The following is a 22888-nucleotide window of genomic DNA, read 5'->3' on the forward strand; positions in this document are numbered from 1 at the left end:
GTGCTTGTATCTCAAGTTTATCAGTTTATTTAGTTCATTTCCTTTCAATAACAATACAGCATGGTAGTATAAATGTTATAGTGTAACAGTTATTAATCAATCAACTAAAATGAGTAATGTACACTAAATAAGGTCATATATAATCATGTTAATAAGAATATACATTTACAAAGATTATGTACATATGAAAGCTTTTTTACAGGAGTGATCTATTTACTTTATTCAAACAATATAAAAACACAGAATAGCTAAAGAAAGAAATGTTCAGGAACAGTTTCTTGTCCCTTTTTGTCCTTTTCCATGAGTGTACATTAAATCTGATTCAGTTTCATAGTGGACCTGTGTGTCCCACAGCATCACTCTTTCCAGCCCTTTTATTTATTAGACCTGTGCTTCAGCTGCTGATGTTCAGTTCCTCCTGTAGTTTTTGTATGGCCTCTGCCATAAGCTTGCATGCAGGCTTGTGCTTGGGCCAGTGTTTCACCTGACACTCTCTACAAAGAAAATTCCAGACAAATGATTTATTAATAATAATATAATTCTGAACAAATAATAGCATATAGTATATTACCCTGCTCTTCATCTAGTTTATAACTAAAATGATAGTTCACTCAAAAATGAAAATTCTGTCATTATTTACTCTCCCTCATGTCGTTCCAAAACCCTTAAGTCCATGGTTTGCCTTCGGAACACAAATTAAGATATTTTTGATGAAATCCGAGAGGTTTCTGACCCTGCATAGACAGCAACACAACTACCATCTTCAAGGCCCAGAAAGGTAAAAAATGACATACTTAAAATAGTCCATTCATGTCCAATAGTCCATAGTGGTTTAACCATAATGTTATGATGCTCTGAGAATACTTTTTGTGTGCAAAGAATACAAGGCACAGTGCAACCGGGTTCTACGTCAGAGCACCGGCTCCTTCATCGGCAGCACCACATACATGCGTCGTGGTACATGCGGTGAACATGCGGTGAAGACTTGACACGAAAGAGAAGAAATTGTTGAATAAAGTCATTATTTTTGTTTTCTTTCTGCACAAAAATTCTCGTAGCTTCGTAACTTTGACGTTAAACCACTGATGTTACATGGACTATTTTAATGATGTCCTTAAAAGAGAAGTTCACTTCTAGAACAAAAATTTACAGATAACGTACTCACCCCATTGTCATCCAAGATGTTTGTGTCTTTCTTTCTTCAGTCGTAAAGAAATTATGTTTCTTGAGGAAAACATTTCAGGAATGTTCTCCATATAGTGGACTTCTATGGTGCCCGTGAGTTTGAACTTCCAAAATGGAGTTTGAATGCAGCATCAAAGGGCTCTCAATGATCCCAGCTGAGAAAGAAGGGTCGTATCTAGCAAAACAATCGGTTACTTTACAATATATATACTTCATTTTTAAACCTCAAATGCTTGTCTAGCTCTGCGATGGGCATGCAAACTCTGTGTAATCCGGGGCAAAACAGTTACCGTATGTTGAAAAATTCCCATCTCATTTTATTCTCCAACTTCGAAATCATCCTACATTGCTGCAGATGTACTGACCCAGAGTTTACACATTGAATGTGCAAGAAGAGTCAAACATCCTTTACAAAAAAGGTAAAACAGTGATGTAGGACAATTTTGAAGTTGGAGGAGAAAATGAGATGGGAGTTTTTCGACCTACCCTAACTGTATTGACCCGGATTACACAGAATTCACATGCGCATCACAGAGCTATGCAAGACAAGCATTTGAGATTAAAAATTATATAAATTGTACATTTTTTAAAAAATAACTGATTGTTTTGCTAGATAAGACACTTCTTCCCTGGCTGGGATCATTTAGAGCAGGGGTGGCGAACTCCGGTCCTGGAGAGCCGTAGCCCTACAGAGTTCAGCTCCAACTCTAATTAAAACTCACCTGCCTGTTGCTTTCTAGTAACCCTTCAGACCTTGATTAGCTTGTTCAGGTGCGTTTGATTAGGGTTGAAGCAAAACTATGCAGGGCTGCGGCTCTCCAGGACCGACGTTCGCCACCCCTGGTTTAGAGCATTTTGAAGCTGTATTTAAACTGCATTTTGGAAGTTTAAACTCGCAGGCACCATAGAAGTCCACTATATGGAGAACATTCCTGAAATATTATCCTCTTGAAACATAATTTCTTTACGACTGAAGAAAGAAAGACACGAACATCTTGGATGACAAGGAAGTAAGTAAATTATCTGTACATTTTTGTTCTGGAAGTGAACTTCTCCTTGAAATCCCTTTCTGGGCGTTGTCAGTTGTTTTATTGTCTATGCAGGGTCAGAAAGCTCTTGGATTTCATCAAAAATGTCTTAAATTTTGGCTTTATGGGTTTGGAACAACATAAGGGAGAGTTATCAATGACGGAATTGTCATTAATGTGTGAGCTGTCCCTTTAAGGAAATTACTGAAGTAACTTATTAGTCACTTAAAGTGGCCAAATCTGAAAGACCGAATCATTTTGTCAGAAAACCAACACGTTGTTATACCTGTTGCAATACCACTCTCCCTGACAGCGGGAGCAGCGTTTTACACCTGTTCTTCCACAGGCTCCACACTTGGGTTTGTCTGGGATTAGATTTTCCATCACATCTAGATTATATGTTTGAGCCAACCTGATCAGAAGGATGCAAATAAATAGTTATACAGTATATATGCATACTGTTAGATTTTTACATTTTATGACTGTACCTCATCTCTTCATCCTTTATGAAGGACATTTCCAGACAGACATTAAATCTCACCTGCTAGCTTGTTCTCTTAATTCACTTTCAGAGGGGTTGAAGACTTGTGTCACTTGGTATTTAGCAATGGCTTTCCACTTGTTGCTATTTTCCATTACAATGTTATTCCATATCTCTGGTACCTGAACAAACAAGGATGGTGTTTTGCTGTTTTTGATTTTGTCTTGTTTTTATTAGTGTATGTGATCAGACGGACATATAACAATATAGCGTTCAATAGTTTGTAGGATTTTAGTAGGTTGGTAAGATTTTTATTTATATTTTTGAAAGTTTTTTATGCTCTTCAAGGCTGCATTTATTTGTTAAAAAATAATATTATATTATAAAAGTTAATAATACAATAATAAGAATAATAATAATTTTGTTCTATTTTAATATATCAGTGTCACATGACCCTTCAGAAATCATTCATGCTAATTTGCTGCTCAAGAAACATTTCTTATTTTTAATGCTGAAAGCGTTTGTGCTTTTTTAAAATGAAAAAAGGATCTGTTTTAGGATTCTTTGTTGATTAGAAAAAACAGCATTTATTTAAAATAAAAATCTTCTGTAATATTAGAAATGTATTTAGTGTCACTTTTGATCATTGTAATGTATCCTTGCTGCATAAAAGTATTAATTTTATTAAAATAAATAAATAAAATCTTCCTGAACCAAAACTTTTGACTGGTAGTGTATGTGTTTGCTGGAATACCTGCTCCAAGATGAGATCTTTTTTAGGGGCCGCTGGATCTGTGACAGCAAGTTGACTGAGAAAATGCTTGAGATCAAGTAGATTTGGTAACTGATCTATCACAACCTCTGTCAAAAACCCACGAAGCTGCATAGAAAGAATGATAATGATGTGATATACTGTACATACATACTTTATAAATGGTCTATATACAAGATGAGAATGATAAAATCATTCAGCATGTTTTAAAGCTGATTGTTTGCCTTGCACTGCACGTGCCCAATACTGGCTTATCCATCAATGATATTTAAAAATCTATTTTTGCGCCTAGCAAAAAGTCTTACCTTTAAGAGCTGTGATTTGTTAAAGCTATTGAAATCATATTTTCTTTGGCAGTCTGGTTTGAGTAGTAGGTTCAGTAAAGCCATCCACACCTGGCCGTCATGTTTACTCAACTTAAGCTGATCTTCAGGCAGGACGGTTCTCCACCTCCCCTCTATGTATTTCTCAAGTGTTCCTACACAGAAAAAAAACAATCTGAGTCAAAAACATTACTGACCCATCCAACCTTAGCAACAGCCCTTGATCTTCTGTAACATAAGTCTATGGAGGTGTTTGGATAGACTGAAGGCCTTTTATGGATTTTTTTAAAAATATGGTCATTCCAGCCTGCAACTGTGAACGTGACTTTCCTCAATTAAATTTTGTACCACTTTATAAGCACTTTATATAGCTGTTTTATGATTTGATTCTTATGTATTCTAATTGTGAGAGGTTCTTGAATGAAAAAAAAAACCCATATAATTAACAATTATACAAAATATATATATATACACAATATACATAACTTGGAGACTAACCTCTGTTCCAGGGGCAATTTTCCACCAACTGTACCAACACACAGGGCATATTATGCGTGCACAGCATCCTCGAGAGCACACTCAAACTCAAACTACATTAAAAGGAGAAATTTCAACATTCATCTGTAGGCATATGTTTTATAACTAGTTTTATGTAAAATGTTTAAAGGACTAGTTCACCTAAAAATTTAATTTGCTAAAAATATACTTAATCTCAGGCCATATACAGTAAATGAGTGTTATCAGAACAGATATGGAGAAATTTAGCATTACATCACTAATGGATCTTCTGCAGTGAATGGGTGCCGTCAGAACGAGAGTTCAAACTAACACGTCCTCCAGTAAAAAAAAAACTTACAGACATATTTGTTTTGAACTGTTTTCACTTGTAAACAGAGCTTGATCTGTGCATACTTCTCTCCTAATTGAGACAAGACGTCTTTTACACTGAAGAAAGCAATATTATGAATAGAAAACTTGTTTTATCCGGAAGTTAAACAGTTTGAAGTTAAAAAAGCCTTGATGGATTTGTTTATTACAAACATGCAACTTTTCACTTCACAAGACGTAAACTGATAGACTAGAGGTGTGTGGATTACTTGTGGAGTACTTGGACTCTCATATCATTCTAAATTTCTCCAAATTTGTTTCGTAGAATTAAGGAGCAAAGTCATATATTTTGGATGAAGAAAATATTCAGCAAATTTTCATTTTTGAGTGAACTATTACTTTAATATTGTCTCTTTAAATAACAAGTAGCTTAGATACCTCTCAATGTGATCAGTGATGTAGCACAGTACTGACAGAGCCTTGATAGAAATTTCAAACTCTAACATGTCACTTTGTCTTTGCAGATCCTGCAACAAACAGTGTACAAGTTCTGGTAAATGTAATGTAAATTATGCTCATGAGAATGAATTACAATTATCTTGTAATGCTGTAGCTGTAAAGTTAGTGTTGTTCACCTGTACAGATCCTGTGTCTGACAACTGTGTGTGTGTAATTCGGTCCCCACTTGGGATCTCTCCAGAGACAGAGCGTCCTGCCAGTAATGTGAGTTTGCGATGACAGTAATCCACTAAATCAAGTACACTATCACCAGCAGCCTCACTGGACTCCTGCATGGACAACACATCAACATTTAGGCATTCTTACATTGCTATCACATTAGAATGTTGCCCTAGTTTTTGGGTCGTCTACTTTTTTTTGATCACACATTTATATAAAAACATGTTTCTCAGGGAACACATGCTTACCTTGTGGTACATAATTGTCTCCAGCAGGTTTATAATAGTGGCTTCATGGTGAATCTAAAATTAGGAGAAAATGCAATGACCCAAAGAGACTGGAGGAAAATGTATTTAAATCAAAGCCTGATATGGTTTTGAAAACCTGGTAACTTGAAGCTGAGGCCACTTACCACCATATATAGTAGAAATGTGCTCTTTGGATTAAAGTCCTGGAGTTTGCAAATTATTGGAAACACTTTATGTTTCCAGACTTCTGTAAGTATCATTGCATGTACCAGCGTGGGTATCTGGAACAAGTCCAACAACAGCAGCTGTCACTCATTTAAAATATTTCATCCCTGTGTGCTAAAACATCACCTTTTTCACAACATATAGGTGAGAGATGTGCCAGTGGGAAAGCTGATCTATGATCAACAGTGTTACTTTTAAAAGTAATGCATTACAATATTGAGTTACTCCCTCTCTCACTCTCCTTCGGCTTGCTCCATTTTTTATCAAGGGGTCGCCACAGCGGAGTGATCCGCACAGCCGATTTGGCACGTTTTACGCCGGATGCCCTTCCTGTATTGAGTTACTCCCTAAAAACCTAAAAAAGTAACTAATTACGTTACTTAGTTGCTTTTTTTGGAAAGTAATGCATTACTTTACTTTTGCGTTACTTTTTAAATCTGGGCAGGGCTTGCTTGTTTGTTTTTAATATAAAAAGTTCTATTTTCGGTAAATGTAAAAGCCTTTTCACACCAAAACCCTCAGGCTTTGAGAAAAGTAAATTCATGTCTGTACAGTAGACTGCAAAAGAAAAAAAAGTCAATTCTTAAGCAATAAAAAAGGAAAACAAATGTTAGATTATCTTGAGTAATTTTTGCTTATTAGTATGGTTGAATTGGATCATTGAAGGTCAGAAGCAAAGACAGTGGTTAATAAAATGGGATTAAATGCATAAAGGATATTTGTATTATTTAACATATTTAATTATTGCAGGTTTGCGTCATTTGAATTTTTGAAGAGTTGAATTTCACTGTTTTTATTCATTTTGAGGAATACTGAATCTGTTTTTTGTAAGTGAGATGAATTAATGCATGTTCACATTTATTCTAGAACTAACATCTTACTCACGATTTCTCTCAACATGGAGACATTAGAGCCTTTAATCAGTAAATGGGGGGGAAGTAACTGGCGTTACTTATTTGAAAAAAGTAACTCAGATATTTTCTTGTCAATTAAAGTAATGCGTTACTTTACTAGTTACTTGGAAAAAGTAATAATATTACGTAACTCGCATTACTTGTAATGCATAACCCCCAACATGAAACACTACCATTCAAAAATTGGGGTTGGTAAAATTTTGTAGTCTTGTGCTTACCAGTGGTGTTGGTTTTATCCTAAATACAGTACAAACAGTAATACTGTGAAATATTTTTAACTGTTTTTCCATTTTAATACATTTAATTAAAATCAGTTTATTCCTGTGGGGGCAAAGCTGGATTTTCATGTCACATGATCCTTCAGAAATCGTTCTAATATGCTGATTTTGTGCTCAACATTTCTTATTATGTTGAAAATAATGTTGTGCTGCTTATATTTTTGTGAAAACCTATATTCCTTTTTTCAGGATTCTCTGATGAATAGACATTTCAGAAGAACAGTATTTGAAATTAAAATCTTTTGTAACATTATTAACGTCTTTACTGTCACTTTTGATCATTTTAATGAATGAAATGAATTAATTTGATTACCTTTCCGAGAGAAACAAAGAGGTCTTTTATGAATTCCTCCTGATTGGCACTGGCATTCAGAATAGCTTGCATATTCAGCTTCTCAATGTATTCATGTTGACGAAACCACCTTTTGAAAAGAAAAATACATGAAATAGCAACGGTACCTAGATTAACATGTTTATCTTAGTTTACCGGTATATTTACATTAGATATTCTCGTACCTTGGGCTTCCGATATCACGCAATGACATCTTCTCCAGACTTTGAATATAACCTTCGGCTTCTCCATGCAGAAGTACTGAATCCATCGCTTTTGAATGTCCTCTACTGTATAATGTAAAGTTGTAATCTTTTCATCCACGCACTATTCTAACTCAACAAACAGCGATAACAGCTTCCGTTTCGTCACTATGGTTACAGGTACACTGAGTGCGGAAGTGACGAACTCTAATGCCACTGACTGTTTAGTTATTTAAATGGCAGCGCTCAAAGAGACACGGTGAAAACGGTAATTCAATACAAGTTTTTTTATTGTTAGCTTGATATTTAATGGACTAAATAACTGAGGTTTCATTAACCATAAAATGTGTATAACAAACGGCCAAAAGCTCTTTATAAAAGCTCCCCTTTTAAATGCTATTTATTTTTTGTTTAATACCACTTTTCACCTGTTTTTTAAGGCTTTAATTGAATAAGAACCCTTTTTAAGTCTCCTAAATATGGAAGCCCAAATTATATTAATTTTTCTCTCAGAAGTGTATGATTTCACTGTACAAAGTACATCAATATTAAAATTTATTTAGTTAAAACGCACTGTTTATTTTCCTATTTTCTGTTCTGATTTTCTCAGTGAACATGGACTCACGATTAATACATTTGTCTGTAACTGTTTTATTTATATGACATATGACATACTGTATGTTTAATGCAAAATGTACATTACAGTTCATTCATTTCATTCAAATCTAAGTCCTAAAAATAATCAGTTTGGTGGACAAAAGTCTGCCTTGAGTTACTACAGGGTAGTAGGACATTGATAGGACACTACACACATGCATAATAAAGTACAGAAAGGTAAGTTTTACAGCACGCATGTTACAAAGGCAGTATTCCATAAAACAACACACACATACACTAAACTTTTCCTTCTTTGCACTCTCATCCTTGTTTCTTTATTTTCCTTACCTTTAAATTATAATATTTACATAGCTGGTTTCTGCAGTATATAAAAGTACAAAGCCATTTTCACTGTTTAAAAATTCAAATTTCCTGTGACTCCTCATAAACCATATCAGCAGAGTATGTGTAATACTTCACGCAAACCAGACACTGAAACGCGTTGGTTAAAGGCAAAGCTGACAAAACATGAATGGGTTCCAGGTGAATTACTCTCCTTGTCTCTTCTCCTGAAACTAAAACGTCTTTCACATCAATAGTCAATAGCCCACTTATGTTAGCATGTATGATTATATAAGGTCCATGAAGGATCCATGAATGTAACCATGTCCTTCCCCTCAAACCATCAACACACACTCATCTACACATAAAACCATCTACACAAAACACAAAGATCAACAAAATCTCATGGCAGTTTGTAACTATTTTACATTTTGGTGGCTAACTTCAGAGTAGGAATTCATTCATATGTTCTCTTTTGAAAATCTTCGTACAATCTTCTTACATCCCAGCAATGTTTAAGTTTAGGGGTGGGGTTAGAGGTGGACCTTCATATTTATTTTTCCTAAAAATGGTACGTTTTTCATTTTGTTCCAATCGACCATGTGATTTCGTACAAATTCATAAAAAATGACACTTTGTTATAATTTTCCATGATATTGGGTTGCTTTTCGCACTCATGCACTCCCAAAATCACTTACACACTAGTCTCATCTAGACTAAATTGCTCACACACACACACACACACTCTTCTCTAAATATTCCTACAATTAGTTCTTTCAGGCATCACCAGACTGGAGACTAGAGGCCCCCCAGTCTGGAGGGATGTATGCACTCTGTCCTGCTCAAAGACCCCTTTGTGAGACTTGTATTTATAAAGCCAGCCTGCACCTCCAACACCTTCTTCTGAGTCCCTTCTAAACCTCCATCATGAGAGCCGTCTGCAGTGCTGCTTTTCTTCTGGTCTGCTTTATTTGGGCTGCTAACGCTCAGGCTCAGAACAGCAGTAACCAGGCGAACAGCATCAACCACATCGAAAGCACCCAAAACAGTCGACAACAGCAGCCGCCGCAGAAAGGAAGCTTGTTGGATGAGCCCATTCGTTTCAGCACCAAAGCAAAAGATAGCTGCTCCATGGTGATCTCCGGTCAGACCAACTTCACCAAACTGCGTGTCTCCTGCAAGACCAAGGGCAAGTCGTACTGGTGTGATTTCCTTGGCAAACCTAACCTCTGCAAAGCGTATAACAACAACCCTCGGCACTTCTTCACTCAGATCATGTGGGACTTGAGGAAGCTCCACAACGCCTGCCAGGGACCACGGGTATACAAGCCGCAGATGTGCCGCTCTGCTTCGGATGAGGTCCAAATGGCGTTCCATGCCTCTTGGCCCAAAATCTCCGTCCCAAAACCTACCCAGGCTTCTCAGAACCAGCAAAAGCAACAGCAGCCAGTCAAGTCCAGCATTACCCCTACCAAACCTACAAGCTCAAAGCAGCAGCCTAAACCCCAGCAACCAGTCAAACCAGTCAAGACTGCCATTTCCAAGCCTGTTTCACCACGTAAACCTGTAAAGACCACCACAGCGAGACCCACCGTGGCGGAGGAGAGTCAAGCAAACAAGATGGCAGAGGAATACTGCTGGAAGAGTCTCCAGGGCGTCTGCGCATACTTCATTAGCTGGTTCCAGAATTAATTCAACTCCTCTGGTAAGTTTGTTGTTTTACAGTAAATAGCTAGATTTAGTGCTTGTAAAATTGTATGTGGAAACTAACTCTAAATAATGTGTAAGTAAGAGCTACTAACTATACCTGACTGTTCCGCAAATAAACTTGAAGGAAGTACATCACTTTGATGTACAAACTGCAGGTATTTTACACAAACCCAACTCCTGTAATTGTTAACTTTGTGGTGAGGACTAGTACAAGACTAGTAGTGTGTATTCAGCAGATGAAAGACTGTAATTCAGAAGCTTTTCAGTATGAAAAGTTGTAATGTATGCAGTGGAAAGCAAACAGAAAGATGGTTAGCCACAAATTTAAGTTAGTGAATCATCAACTGCTGCTTTACACCCACACCCAGCACCTTGCCAAATTTCAACAGGATATTTATGTTACACCTCCGCATCTTTCCAAAATAGCTAAAATACAATGTATTATAGAAGTACATATTATTTATATCCATTATTGCTCCTATTTTAATCTTTTGATCCTTTTTCTCCTCTTTGTAGGTTATAAGTGTCAGAGACTTTAGATTGTCTGACCACCGGCCAAGTGTTTTCTTCAGAGACCACGACTCTGTGTGTGTGTATGTATGTGTGTGTGGAAATATGGTTATGACTGCACTTTTGTGGTTATGTGTGTTTTTCTATGTGAGTCAGTGTACATGCTAAGTGACAACAGGAATGAAAGAAAGAAATTTGTAATATGTTGTTTAATTAAAAAAAAACATATTTCTTAATTCTCTGTGTATTGTGTCTAAATAAAAAAGTTTTTTTTTTTTTTTTATTCATTTATTTATTTTTTTGTGCTTTAATTTCATATTAAACTACATAATGCAATGCAGTAGACATGCAGTGATGCACACGAGAACAATAATTGTGTTGGGATTGTGTTAGGATACATTTTTCACAATAATGGTTGCAAGAATGACCATTGATAATTTTTGAAATACTCTTTAATCTCATGTTCTCACGTTCTACACTACCAGTCAAAAGCTTTGAACAGTAAGATTTTTAAAATTAATGTTTTTTAAAGAAGTCTCTTCTGCTCACCAAGCCTGCATTTATTTGATCCAAAGTATAGTACCATTCTTAAATATTTTTACTATTTAAAATACCTTTAAAATGCAATTTATTCTTGTGATTTCAAAGCTGAATTTCTAGCATCATTACTCCAGTCACATGATCCTTCAGAAATCATTCTAATATTCTGATTTGCTGCTCAAAAAAAAAAAAAAAAAAAACAGTTGAGTATATATTCTTTCCAGGTTTCTTTGATAAAGAGAAAGTTTAGAAGAACATCAACAGCATTTATTTTTGTAACAATATAAATGTCTTTATCATCACTTTTGATCAATTTAAAGCATCCTTGCTAAATAAAAGTATTAATTTCTATGCATATACTGACATGCTTTGAATGGTATAGCTTTTTATTTCAGATAAATGCTGATCTTTGGAGATTTCTATTCTTTGAAGAATCCTGAAAAAATGTACTCATCTGTTTTAAATATTGATAAGAATGGAGTAATGACGCTGAAAATGTTTGATCACAGGAATAAATAACATTTTAATATATATTCAGATAGAAAACAGAAGAGCCTATATGTGACCCTGGACCACAAAACCAGTCATAAGGGTCTTTTTTTTATTGAGATTTATACATTATATACAAGCTTTCTAATGATGTATGGTTTGTTAAGACAGGACAATATTTGACCGATATATTTTGATAAATTTACATTAGGAAATTTACTGAATATCTTCATGCAACATGATTTTTACTTAATATCCTAATGATTTTTGGCATAAAAGAAAAATCAATAATTTGGACCCATACAATGTATTTTTGGCTATTGCTACAGATACACCCGTGCTACTTAAAACTGGTTTTGTGGTCCAAGGTCACAAATTTACACGTTAATTTACAACTAAAAATATCTATAATCCTGAGCTGATCTAATTTGATTAGCAAAGATTTCAATAAATAAATATTAATAAACAAAAATCAAAAATCATTAAAAATGACCAGAATTCTCAAGACTACAAAAGTAGGGGGAGGATAGCTCCAAACCCACTTGAAATAAGCAGCCTATGACTTTTGTTTCACTCGACATGTCAGAGCACATCAACACCACTAGGGGGCAATGTTACATGTCAGTTAAAAAGACTTAAATAACTGGTTACAAAATCCATGTGATTTAATGGTTATTCATTGGAGGTCCAGCAATATGTTAGCCTTGCTATTCATCTCAATGGCAGTTACTTAGTCAAGATAAAACATTTTGAGCAGATCTTCCAAGCTGAGCAATTACTCTCAAGCAGCTGGAACATTACATTATGAGAACACTGAGCACCATAACGTTCACAATCCCAAACCTTTTATTACTGGCTTTCCTAAACTGTGAAGTTTAAAAGGCAGCAATCAACTTTTAAGAGCACTCAAAAAGAATTAGAGACGCTAGTAAAACATCTACTATAGGCCTTTAATATAACATTAGCAATTTATAATTTGCTTATAAGAATATGTATTTATAGGCCTACATTTAATTTTAAATGTCAGTCAGTTGAGAAAGATACTTTATAAGCCAAACAGCAGAATTAAAGTCTATCCATGAAATGAAAATTCTGTCAATATACTCACCCTTACATTGTTCCAAACCTGTATGACTTTCTTTTATCTCTGAAACACAAAAGAAAATATTTTGAAGAATGCCTGTAACCAAACGCTGTCGGTTCCCACTGACATCCATTGTATAGAAAAAACTACACTGGTCAAAGGGAACCGAAACTTTTTGATTATCAACATTCTCTCTTCTTTTGTGTTCAGCAGGAGAAAGATATGCCCACATTTTGGAATGAGGGTGAGTAATTACCAACAGAATTTTTATTTTTGGGTAGATTATCCCTTTAAGTCAGGGCCTAATGGGGCCATGCTAACCAGACAAACTTCAAACCCTAGAGCAACAAAGTCAGACAGGAAGTTCTAAATGTCTCACGACCATGTTGATCTATAGACAGCTTCTTTTTTCCATAGTAAATTCCATAAGCTCTCAGCCAACATTTAAACAAAAGAAAGAAGAATGCATGTATTTGTATTACAGAGAGCTCAAATCCCACTAGATCCCTGTAATCCAGTGGTTTTCAAACTGGTCCTGGAAGCAACCCTGCCCTGCACATTTTGTATGTCTCCCTCATCTAACACACCTGATTCAACTCATCAGCTGGTTAGTAGAAACTGCACAACATGAATTGAGTGTGTCTGATGAAGCCGGGCTCTACAGGATTTTTAGCCCAATTTTCCCCTCCCGAGGATCGGAGCAAAAATCTTGTCGAGCACCTCGATCTGTCCCGATGTTCAGCACGAATTATCTGGTAATGTGAGACGGTCACAGATAATAAATAATTTTACAGAACTAAAATTTGTAAACATTAGTTATTGAAATGACGGTCTGTTGCGTAATCTCATGTGAGGCGCTACATCCGTTGTGATAATCTTATATATATAATATAATAATATATATATATATATAATATAATAATATCTTGTAGTGTGTGATTAAACTGCATTTTGGAAGTTCAAAATCGGGGCACCATAGCAGTCTATTATATGGGGAAAAATGCTGAAATGTTTTCCTTAAAAACATAATTTCTTAACGACTGAAGAAAGAAAGACATGAACATCGTGGATGACAAGGGGGTGAGTAAATTATTTGTAAATTGGAAGTGGAGTTCCAACTGGAAGTGGAGTTCTCCTTTAATCGGTTAGGATTTTCAAAATCCTGTAGTGTGAGCCAGGCTTTACCCAAACAAACCATCCAGACACAACTCATGCTCTATGTCAGCATTGTACAATCATTTTCTGGCTTCAGATCTCCACAGCCTCTTCGGAGAGACTCAAGTGCCTCATTAATTCATTAACCATATTATACTATATAATTTTGCACCACCACTAATATTATTAGTCAAACCATATTATTTATTTATTTTTAATAAAGCACACAAAATAGATGAGGCTTGTTCATGAGCTTGATTCTCCACCAGACACTAGCACAGTATCAATAAAAACCATCACACATTCATTAACACACAGCTAGATTCATTGCATTACTGATAACCAACACTGATAGATGTAGCTGTAACAACAAAGAATTATTCCTTGGTTGTAAAATTTCTCATCTCTTGATCTCTTAGTAAATAAGTAATAAAGATGCACACAAGGAAATTGGACTTTCAGGGATGAGTCATTGTATAACTAACAACAAAATTTCAGCATGCATATCCCATGCAAAACTTTGTGCAAACAAGTAATATATATATATAATTTTTTTCGGTTAACTTTTGATTTATTTCAAGTAAGGAAAATGTTTTAATATTTTAATTTTAGCTAATAACCATTGCATAAACACCTGTAAAGACTAAATGTAAAAACCTGAATGAATAAACAAATACATTTTAAACTCTCTTAGTCCTGCTCTGTCTCTCTGTACCCCATTTCTAACCCCTTCCCTTCAGAAGTGACCTATATTCATTAAGCTCCAGTTAACATTCCAAAAGTTACTAGATGCACAACACCTCAAAAAGACAAAGAGAGTTTTTGCACTTCTGTTGTTTTACTAATACTTATCTTACACTATGCGTGTGCAAATAGGTTGCAATTTCAATATGAACAATTAATCAATAAAGCACAAACAAAAAATTAAGAAGGAGGGAGTGGAATGGCGGTTATGCTATAAAATTAGGCCACAAAGACACAATCACAGGGACCCCTCACCCCTACCACATGAGTGCACACTCACAATGACCCATTAACAAAACATTTTTACATACCAGAACATATTACACAAGCATAATGGTGTTAAGTATATGCAGCCATATAGCATGTCTAACCATGACTGCTACATACATGGAATTTAGGAACAGGTTATTGTCTTGTGAAGCCCCAGGGGACCAGCTGTTTGGAAGAAGGCCCTGCATCCAAAAAAAAAACAACAAAAAAACACACACTTTGGGAAGAATGAGTAACTGCTATTTGTCTGTCTCCTCACTTGCTAGAGGCCAAAAATGACCAATTTTTTTTATTATAATTGTAAACTAATTATGATAATAATTCAGCGTAGGGGCTCTGGGCCCATAATCCAGCTTTAACGTAACTTAACGTAACTGTTTTTGAGCATGAACCAGTGGATACATTCACATTTTATAACCCTTATGTTGAGTTCTGGTCAATCAAACTGATCTCATTGTTTATACATATTATTATGTAACGCTTAGAAGTACAAATCATACATTTTTGTATGTTTTTATTGATGCTGAAACATACAATTTGGACGGATTTTAACGTTTCAACTAAAAATTGCTACTTTTTTTTTTTTTTGCTAAAAAATTCAAATATTTATGAATCTCCCTAAATATGTATAAATATTCCTAAAGATTCATCAGTATTGTAAGTTAAAATGCTGAAAATATGTCAGTATTGTACATTTAGATGTAAATCAGTATTGTATGTTTTAGTGTTTGTAAAAACGTACACTACCAGTCAAAAGTTTTATAATTTTTGTAAGATTTTTGTTTTTAATGCTCACCAAGCCTGCATTTATTTGAACCAAAGTACAGCAAAAACAGTACATTTTTTAAAATATTTTTACTATTTAAAATAACTGTTTTCTATTTGAATTTAAAATGTAATTTACTTTAATGTGATCAAAGCTAATTTTTTTATTTATTTATGTTTTCAACATAATAATAATAGTTTTTTGAGCAGCAAATCAGAATATTACAATCATTTCTGAAGGATCATGAAGAGTAATGATGGTAAAAATGTAGCTTTGAAATCACAGGAATAAATTACATTTTAAAATATATTCAAATAGAAAACAGTTATTTTAAATAGTAAAAATATTTCAAAATGTTACTGTTTTTGCTGTACTTTGTATCAAATAAATGCAAGTTTGGTGAGCAGAAAAGACTTCTTAAAAAAAAAAAAAAAAAAAAAAAACCATTGAAAAATCGTACTTAGAACCATATTTTACATAAAATACAAACAAATTATCATGAGAGCACGTTGGGTCAATCTGACCCGGAAAGGATTTTCTTGTTCTGCTGGTCTACAAAGTAATTGCTTATAAATGTCATTATGCTAACAAATATTGGATGCATTCTCAGCTTCTTTCATCATTATGGTGAACAGTGCCAAAATTATCCACATTATCCTCATTATCAATGAGGCCTATGATAAAACAGTTCTAAAAAAATAATACAAAACTTGTGGTACTTATGGTCAGTTTTGACAGGTAAGACCAAATTCGGTCAGGAATTATCAAGGGTTAAAAAAAAGCCTCAGGTCCAGGGACATGACAGCTGAAATTCCTATCTTTTAGTTCAGCCCCCTCTAAAAATGCAAATACATGAATGACGTAGGCAGTGGATTCCTGCATGTGTGCAAGAGCTCATCAAAGGGCTTTTCTCATGTGAGAGAATCTGATTGTCCTGTAGTAAGTGGGTGTGTCACTTGACACATAAATACCTCCAGTGAGTTCATTTTGACTTGAACTAGTCAGGGAATCTCATCACACATCTGTCCTCGTAACTCTTATTGGTAAGATCAATTAACTTTTTGGTTAACTTAAGTCAAAGTCCAATATGAGATTTGTTTTCGTACCTCATAAAAATATGTTACCTACTTACTTATAAGTCTATCAGCCTGTTGCATCTTTTAAAATGTGATACATAACATATTATCGTATTTAATTATTATTTCATAGGTCGTTGCATCACTGAAGGAAATGTCTCTCCGTGGGACTCTCGCGCTCCTGCTGTTCCTCGCGTGTCTTTCACAGCTCATCTTCACTGCTGAAAGCATTAGGGGAGCGAAGAGGAAAATAGCGACGCAGGAGAGACGAGGTGATAATAAGGTTTCCATATTCAAAGGAAAGTTCACAACCAAGGACGAGACGCAGTGCTCGTGGGTGGCGCGCGGAGAGGACAAGTACATCATGAATGTTACATGTAATACTGGAAACCGGAATGGATTCTCCTGTAAATACACTGCCAAGCCTGCAACGTGCACTGAATATGGGTCTAATCCGGAGGGCTACTGGAAGCAGATCGCCAGATCAGTTAAAAAACAGAAGAAGCTTTGCAAGGATCCGCGCGCAAAGATCCGAGCGGGCATGTGCAAGAGCGCGCCGCAGGATGCGCATTTCAAGCTCACTGAAACGTCACAAGCGAAACCCCCCAAGACAGAAAAGACACAGATAACCAAGAACACAACGCTTCCGGACACTAAGCGCCAGTGCACGGAGCGCATTGACCACAGTGAACTAGCGAAAGAGAAGTGCGGAGATTCCTGGGCGAGTCTCTGCTCGTTTCTCTTTACTGTTATTCAGAGCGGAGACTGTTAAGCGTTCACCGTGTATGCATACATTTGTGGGTAATTTTGTAATGGGCTACTACTGTTCTTTTTAAGGTGTAAACCATTGCGTTTTTTTATTGTAAACACAGAACACGCACTGTACTGATTCTAACAATTAGGAAGGTGTTTTGACCATTGTGGCACTAAACTGAACACATTTTGAGGGGTGAGAACCAGAAAGGCGTAAGTGACATTTCACCAAAAAATTACCATAGTTTGATCTGACTTTGTGTATTTGTACACTCATGGACGACAGTATATTTTGCCAGTATTCAGAGTTCATCAAGAGCTTGATACACATATCTCCATTTCACCCAAAATGTCACTTACGCCCTCTGGTTCTCACTCATCGATTTATAGTTTTAATGTTGACATTTCATCGGATAATAGTGATATGTTATTTATGTTATGTTGAATATTACGTTTTTATTTATATTTATTAAAGGGGCATTTTGAGGGGTGTAGGAAAGGTAAATACGTTGGGAGTTATTTTTATTTCTAAGTAAAATGTTTAAATAGACCCTTAGGGTACGACGAACCCCTCAGGGGCTGAAGGACCCCAGTGGCTTTTTGTTGTTAATTTCATGTTTATTATCGGCCTAAATCATTTATTTTATATCATTCAATGAATTTGATTTGAACAAGGGGCAAGATATACCTTTTAAATCATTTAAAATTATTTTGTGTTAACAGCTAAATTTACAAATATGTAAACTTATTTCTTATAATAATAAACTGGATGAGGCTTCATCCTCACTATCGTCTTCATCATTCATATCCAGATGTTACACTCTTTTACCAAATGTACATTATTTTCTTTTGTCTACTGTAAGATACAAGACACACATTGCATTGTAACTATTTATGATATGCAAAATAAATATTTTTATGTATCTGTGTTGAAAGACAATAGTCACAATATGTTTCATTTAATAAAAGCTTGATTTTTAAAATGCAGCTTTAAGGCAGAGATGATGAACAAATATAGCATTTTTATTTGGGAAGTTTTAAAATGATATAAGTTAAAATCACACAACCATAGCAATAATGAGCCTAAACGGGAGATAAATCTTATCCTAACTTAATAACCATAATAACCCTCCGGTTCCTGGGAAGTATTTAGAGGATGTTGCCAGATCCTAATATTCTAAGAGTCTTTCCACACACACACACACGCAAACACTTACTCACTCACACCCACATAAACTTTTATTGTCCGCGGAGAAGCGGAAGAGATAAGGTGACCACAGATTCCAAACAGGTCTATCTCTGTCTCTTTCTCTCTGTGTGTGTTATGGGGAGCTAAAGTTTTGTGTGAGGGTTAGGGTTAGAAGTAGGGTTAGTGTAAGGGGATAGAAAATACAGTTTGTACAGGATAACCTGTAAAAACTGAAAACCTTAATACCTAATAAAAACCTCTGCAGAATTTCCCATAAAACATGGAAACCAGTATGTGTGTGTGTTGACTGAAGTAATCTGAGTAGAAGCTGGAAATCGTCATTGATACTTTTCCTTTATAAGAGCATTCTTGGCAGTAATGCATGCATTTAAGTGTGTGTGTGTGTGTGTGTGTGTGTACTTGTTTTTGCTACATTGTGGGGACCAAATGTCCCCACAAGGATAGTAAAACCTGAAATTTTTGACATTGTGGGGACCGGCCTGCGGTCCACACAATGTTAAAAAATTATTATAAATAGTAAATGATGTTTATCTGAAAGTGTAACGATGCAAACATGTTTTCTGTGAGGGCTAGGTTTAGGGTTAGGGTTGGGTTAGGGGATAGACAATATCGTTTGGTCAGTATAAAAACTATAGAAGTCTATGGAAAGTCCCCACAATTCACAAAAACAAACATGTGTGTGTGTGTGTAAAAAGTTTTGCACAGGTTATTGCATTTATGTAATTAAATAATAAAATGCAACCTATGCCATTCACCTGTTAGGGGTTTCATAATAAAGTATGTTCTCAAAAGGAACCTTGACAATAATCCTGTGACCATGATTTGTGAAGTAATTAAATACATTCCATTTATATGACATCATATCAGCGCATGTGACAAATCATCATTTGGGGTCAAAAAGCCAAGGGTTTATAATGTGTGTACATTTGTTCTGGAGGTACTTTGCTACTGTGCATTCATAATTGGACTCCCTGTCTATGGTTAATATGTAATCTTTTGTGTTACTTACAGAGAACAATGCTATTCAGTAATTACAGTTCAAAAAACCTCACCAAATCATTCTTTTATACAGTCATGAATGCATAATTACAAATAATAACAGTCTCTATACGCTGCCGAGTCACAACAGAAAACTATGGAATAAAATATTGTCAGGCATATACCAAATTTATTAAATTTAGCTGCAGTGCATTAGTGTAAATATATAGTATTGTGTGTGTGTGTGTTTCTCCTTTTTTTCCAAATATGATTTCTAAAAATGTTGATTTTAGTAAGGCATTCTAAAACACCTTGTTCCTTTATATAAAATTATAAAATCCATACCAGACTGAAACAGTACACCCTAATCAATAACCAAGCCTTTAAAACACATATAGGCACATTTCCAAAGACTGTGTAACACTGTGAAACTGATGAAAAGAAAAGCACACACTGTGAAGTGTAATATGTGAGGTGCACCAGATGTCACGTGCATACACACACACACACACACACATGTTTGTTTTTGTGAATTGTGGGGACTTTCCATAGACTTCTATAGATTTTATACTGACCAAACGATATTGTCTATCCCCTAACCCAACCCTAACCCTAAACCTAGCCCTCACAGAAAACATGTTTGCATCGTTACACTTCCAGATAAACATCATTTACTACTTTTAATATTTTTTAACATTATGGGGACCGCAGGCCGGTCCGCACAATGTCAAAAATTTCAGGTTTTACTATCTTTGTGGGGACATTTGGTCCCCACAATGTAGGAGAAACAAGTACACACACACACCTTTGTCCTACAAAAAATCTTGTGAAATGTTCCATTCCCACTGAAGTACACAAAACTTCATTCTTCTCACCTAAAGGCCAAATAATTGCTTGTCACGTGACTGTCCATGACATTTCCTCTAGCAAGAATACTTTTTCTTTCATCTTAGTTTCCCATGGGCACTCAGACTGACTTACACAAAAGCTGAACATACATGTTCATTCTGTGATAAATCCTCAAATGGGTGGTCTAGCGTGTGTGAACATGTGTAAGACAACAGACGGTGCAGATGTGAACATGATGAGCAGGGAGCATAAACAACACAGGTTTACAGCACTGGATTGAAAGAGGATCAGTGGAAAGCACATCTTGTAGACATTTACTTCCTACTGACTTGACATTTCATTCTTAAAGGAATAATTCACCCGGAAATGTTTGGAATAATATGAGGGTGAGTAAATGATGATAGAATTTTGGGATGAATTACTATTTCACAACACTACCCCTGACACCTTTTTACATATTTAGTTTTAAATATTTAGTTTAGAAAGAACATTTGATCAAAAAGGGTATAATCCTTAAATATTATAAAGTAAAACAGATATGACTTAGTAACCCTAATATGATAAAGTAACCCTGACCCTGACATCAAAGTAACAATTATCAATGATTACATTTGTTAGAATGACTGTAAGTACAACTAAATCTAAATCAATTTGCCCACACTTACACAAGCACACGTGAGCATGTTTTTGATTGGCCGATACTGTGGATCATATCATGTCCGTGGCCAATAAGCAGTACTCAACATCTGATAACAGTTACTGCTATCTTTCTTTCTATCATTCCTACACACACCCAAAACAATATTTATATTGTGCAAATGATACTTTACAGTTCGTGTGATCACACCACATTCCACTCCAACACACACTTAACGTCAACACAGTTAACGGTCAAAGTTTACAGTCGTGTCATCATACAGTCAAGACCAGTTTTTTGGACCTTGCCATTTTTAAAATCTTGTTTTTAATATATCTTGTAATGTTTTTTTGTTTGTAACATTGGTAACACTTTAGTATAGGAAACAGTTCTCACTATTAATTAGTTGCTTATTAGCATGCTTATTATTAACATATTGGCAGTTTATTAGTAATTATAAAGCACATATTCTGTGTGAACATGTTCTACATCCCTCATACCTACAACTACCTTACTTACTGTTAATAAGCAGTAAATTAGTAATTCATTGAGGCAAAAGTCATAGTTAATGGCTTATTTACTGCGAGAACTGGACCTTAAAATAAAGTGACCATAACATTTGTAATATAATTATATTAAATAAAAATTACAATTTACAATAACTGTATGCTATTTAATATATTTTAAACTGTAATTTATTACTGTAATGGAAAAGCTGAATTTTCATATGATTATCAATGTTGAAAATTGTTGTACTGCATATTAATTGTCAATTTTGATCAATGCAATGTCTTTTTACCAGAAAACATATTTGTATCTTCTGTCTTATGAACACACACTTTCTAACAGTTGTGTGAATGTAAACACACAAACATGCAGTGCTAAAAACATAAGGGAACACATAAATCACTCACTGGATCTCAATGAACAAAATATCCAAGTTGGAAATCTTTACTTATATACATTTAGTAATTCGTTGACAATAAAATGATGTGACAATGGTCAGAGGAAACACAATCGGCTTCAGATGCTCTGATACATAGCGTTTTAGAGGATTCAGGTCAGAGGAACTTGAGGGCCAGTCAAAGGCATCAATGCCTCATCATCAGGAAACCGCCTACTCACTCTGGCCACATGAAGCCGGATATTGTCATGCATCAGGAAGAACCCAGGGCCCATTGCATCAGTGCAAGGTCTGACAGTGGCTGTGAGGATTTCATCTTGGTACCCAATGGCAGTGAGGGTACCACTGGAGGTCTGTGTTACCCTCCAAGAATATTCATCCCCAGACCATCATTGACCCACCACCAAAACTGTCAAGCTGGATGATGTTCCAGACAGCTTAACGTTCTCCTTGAAATCTACAGACTTATTCATATCTGTCACATGCTCATTGTCGACCTGCTCTCATCTGTGAAGAGAACTGGGCACCAGTGGCAGCTGCATGGTTTTGGGTTGTGAGCACAGGTCCCACCACAGGATGTTTAGCCCTAATGTCACTTTTATGGATTCTGTTTCTGACATTTTGGACAGTAACATGCATACGAGTAGCCTGCTGGGGGTCATTTTGAAGGGCTCTGTCCTGTTCTTCTGCACACAAAGAAACCAGTCCCACTGCTGGGTTGTTACCCTTCAATGACCTTGGCACCTGGTATCTCCTCCATGCTCTTGAAACTGCACATAT

General features: G+C 35.5%; 3 protein-coding genes across 3 annotated transcripts; 2 read left to right on the plus strand and 1 right to left on the minus strand.

Annotated features, from left to right (window-relative positions):
* Nucleotides 1-37: 37 nt before the first annotated feature.
* Nucleotides 38-7653, minus strand: zmynd10 (zinc finger, MYND-type containing 10). Its single transcript, XM_051110949.1, has 12 exons — nt 7477-7653; nt 7274-7382; nt 5708-5824; nt 5544-5597; nt 5253-5405; nt 5056-5144; nt 4288-4379; nt 3772-3944; nt 3449-3574; nt 2755-2876; nt 2500-2625; nt 38-494 (listed from the first exon to the last, which is right to left on the minus strand). The coding sequence occupies exons 1-12, from the start codon at nt 7560-7562 to the stop codon at nt 395-397; spliced, it is 1347 nt and encodes a 448-aa protein (XP_050966906.1). The 5' UTR covers nt 7563-7653; the 3' UTR covers nt 38-394.
* A 72-nt stretch (nt 7654-7725) lies between these two features.
* fgfbp2b (fibroblast growth factor binding protein 2b) lies at nt 7726-10838 on the plus strand. The gene is made up of 3 exons (XM_051118306.1): nt 7726-7762; nt 9205-10138; nt 10660-10838. Exon 2 carries the CDS (start codon nt 9361-9363, stop codon nt 10123-10125), a length of 765 nt encoding a protein of 254 aa, XP_050974263.1. The 5' UTR covers nt 7726-7762; nt 9205-9360; the 3' UTR covers nt 10126-10138; nt 10660-10838.
* Nucleotides 10839-16644: 5806 nt separating this feature from the next.
* Nucleotides 16645-18464, plus strand: fgfbp1b (fibroblast growth factor binding protein 1b). Its single transcript, XM_051114784.1, has 2 exons — nt 16645-16744; nt 16911-18464. Exon 2 carries the CDS (start codon nt 16932-16934, stop codon nt 17547-17549), a length of 618 nt encoding a protein of 205 aa, XP_050970741.1. The 5' UTR covers nt 16645-16744; nt 16911-16931; the 3' UTR covers nt 17550-18464.
* The last annotated feature ends 4424 nt before the right edge of the window (nt 18465-22888 follow it).

Source organism: Labeo rohita, chromosome 1, assembly GCF_022985175.1.
Source record: "Labeo rohita strain BAU-BD-2019 chromosome 1, IGBB_LRoh.1.0, whole genome shotgun sequence".
Lineage (NCBI taxonomy): Eukaryota > Metazoa > Chordata > Actinopteri > Cypriniformes > Cyprinidae > Labeo > Labeo rohita.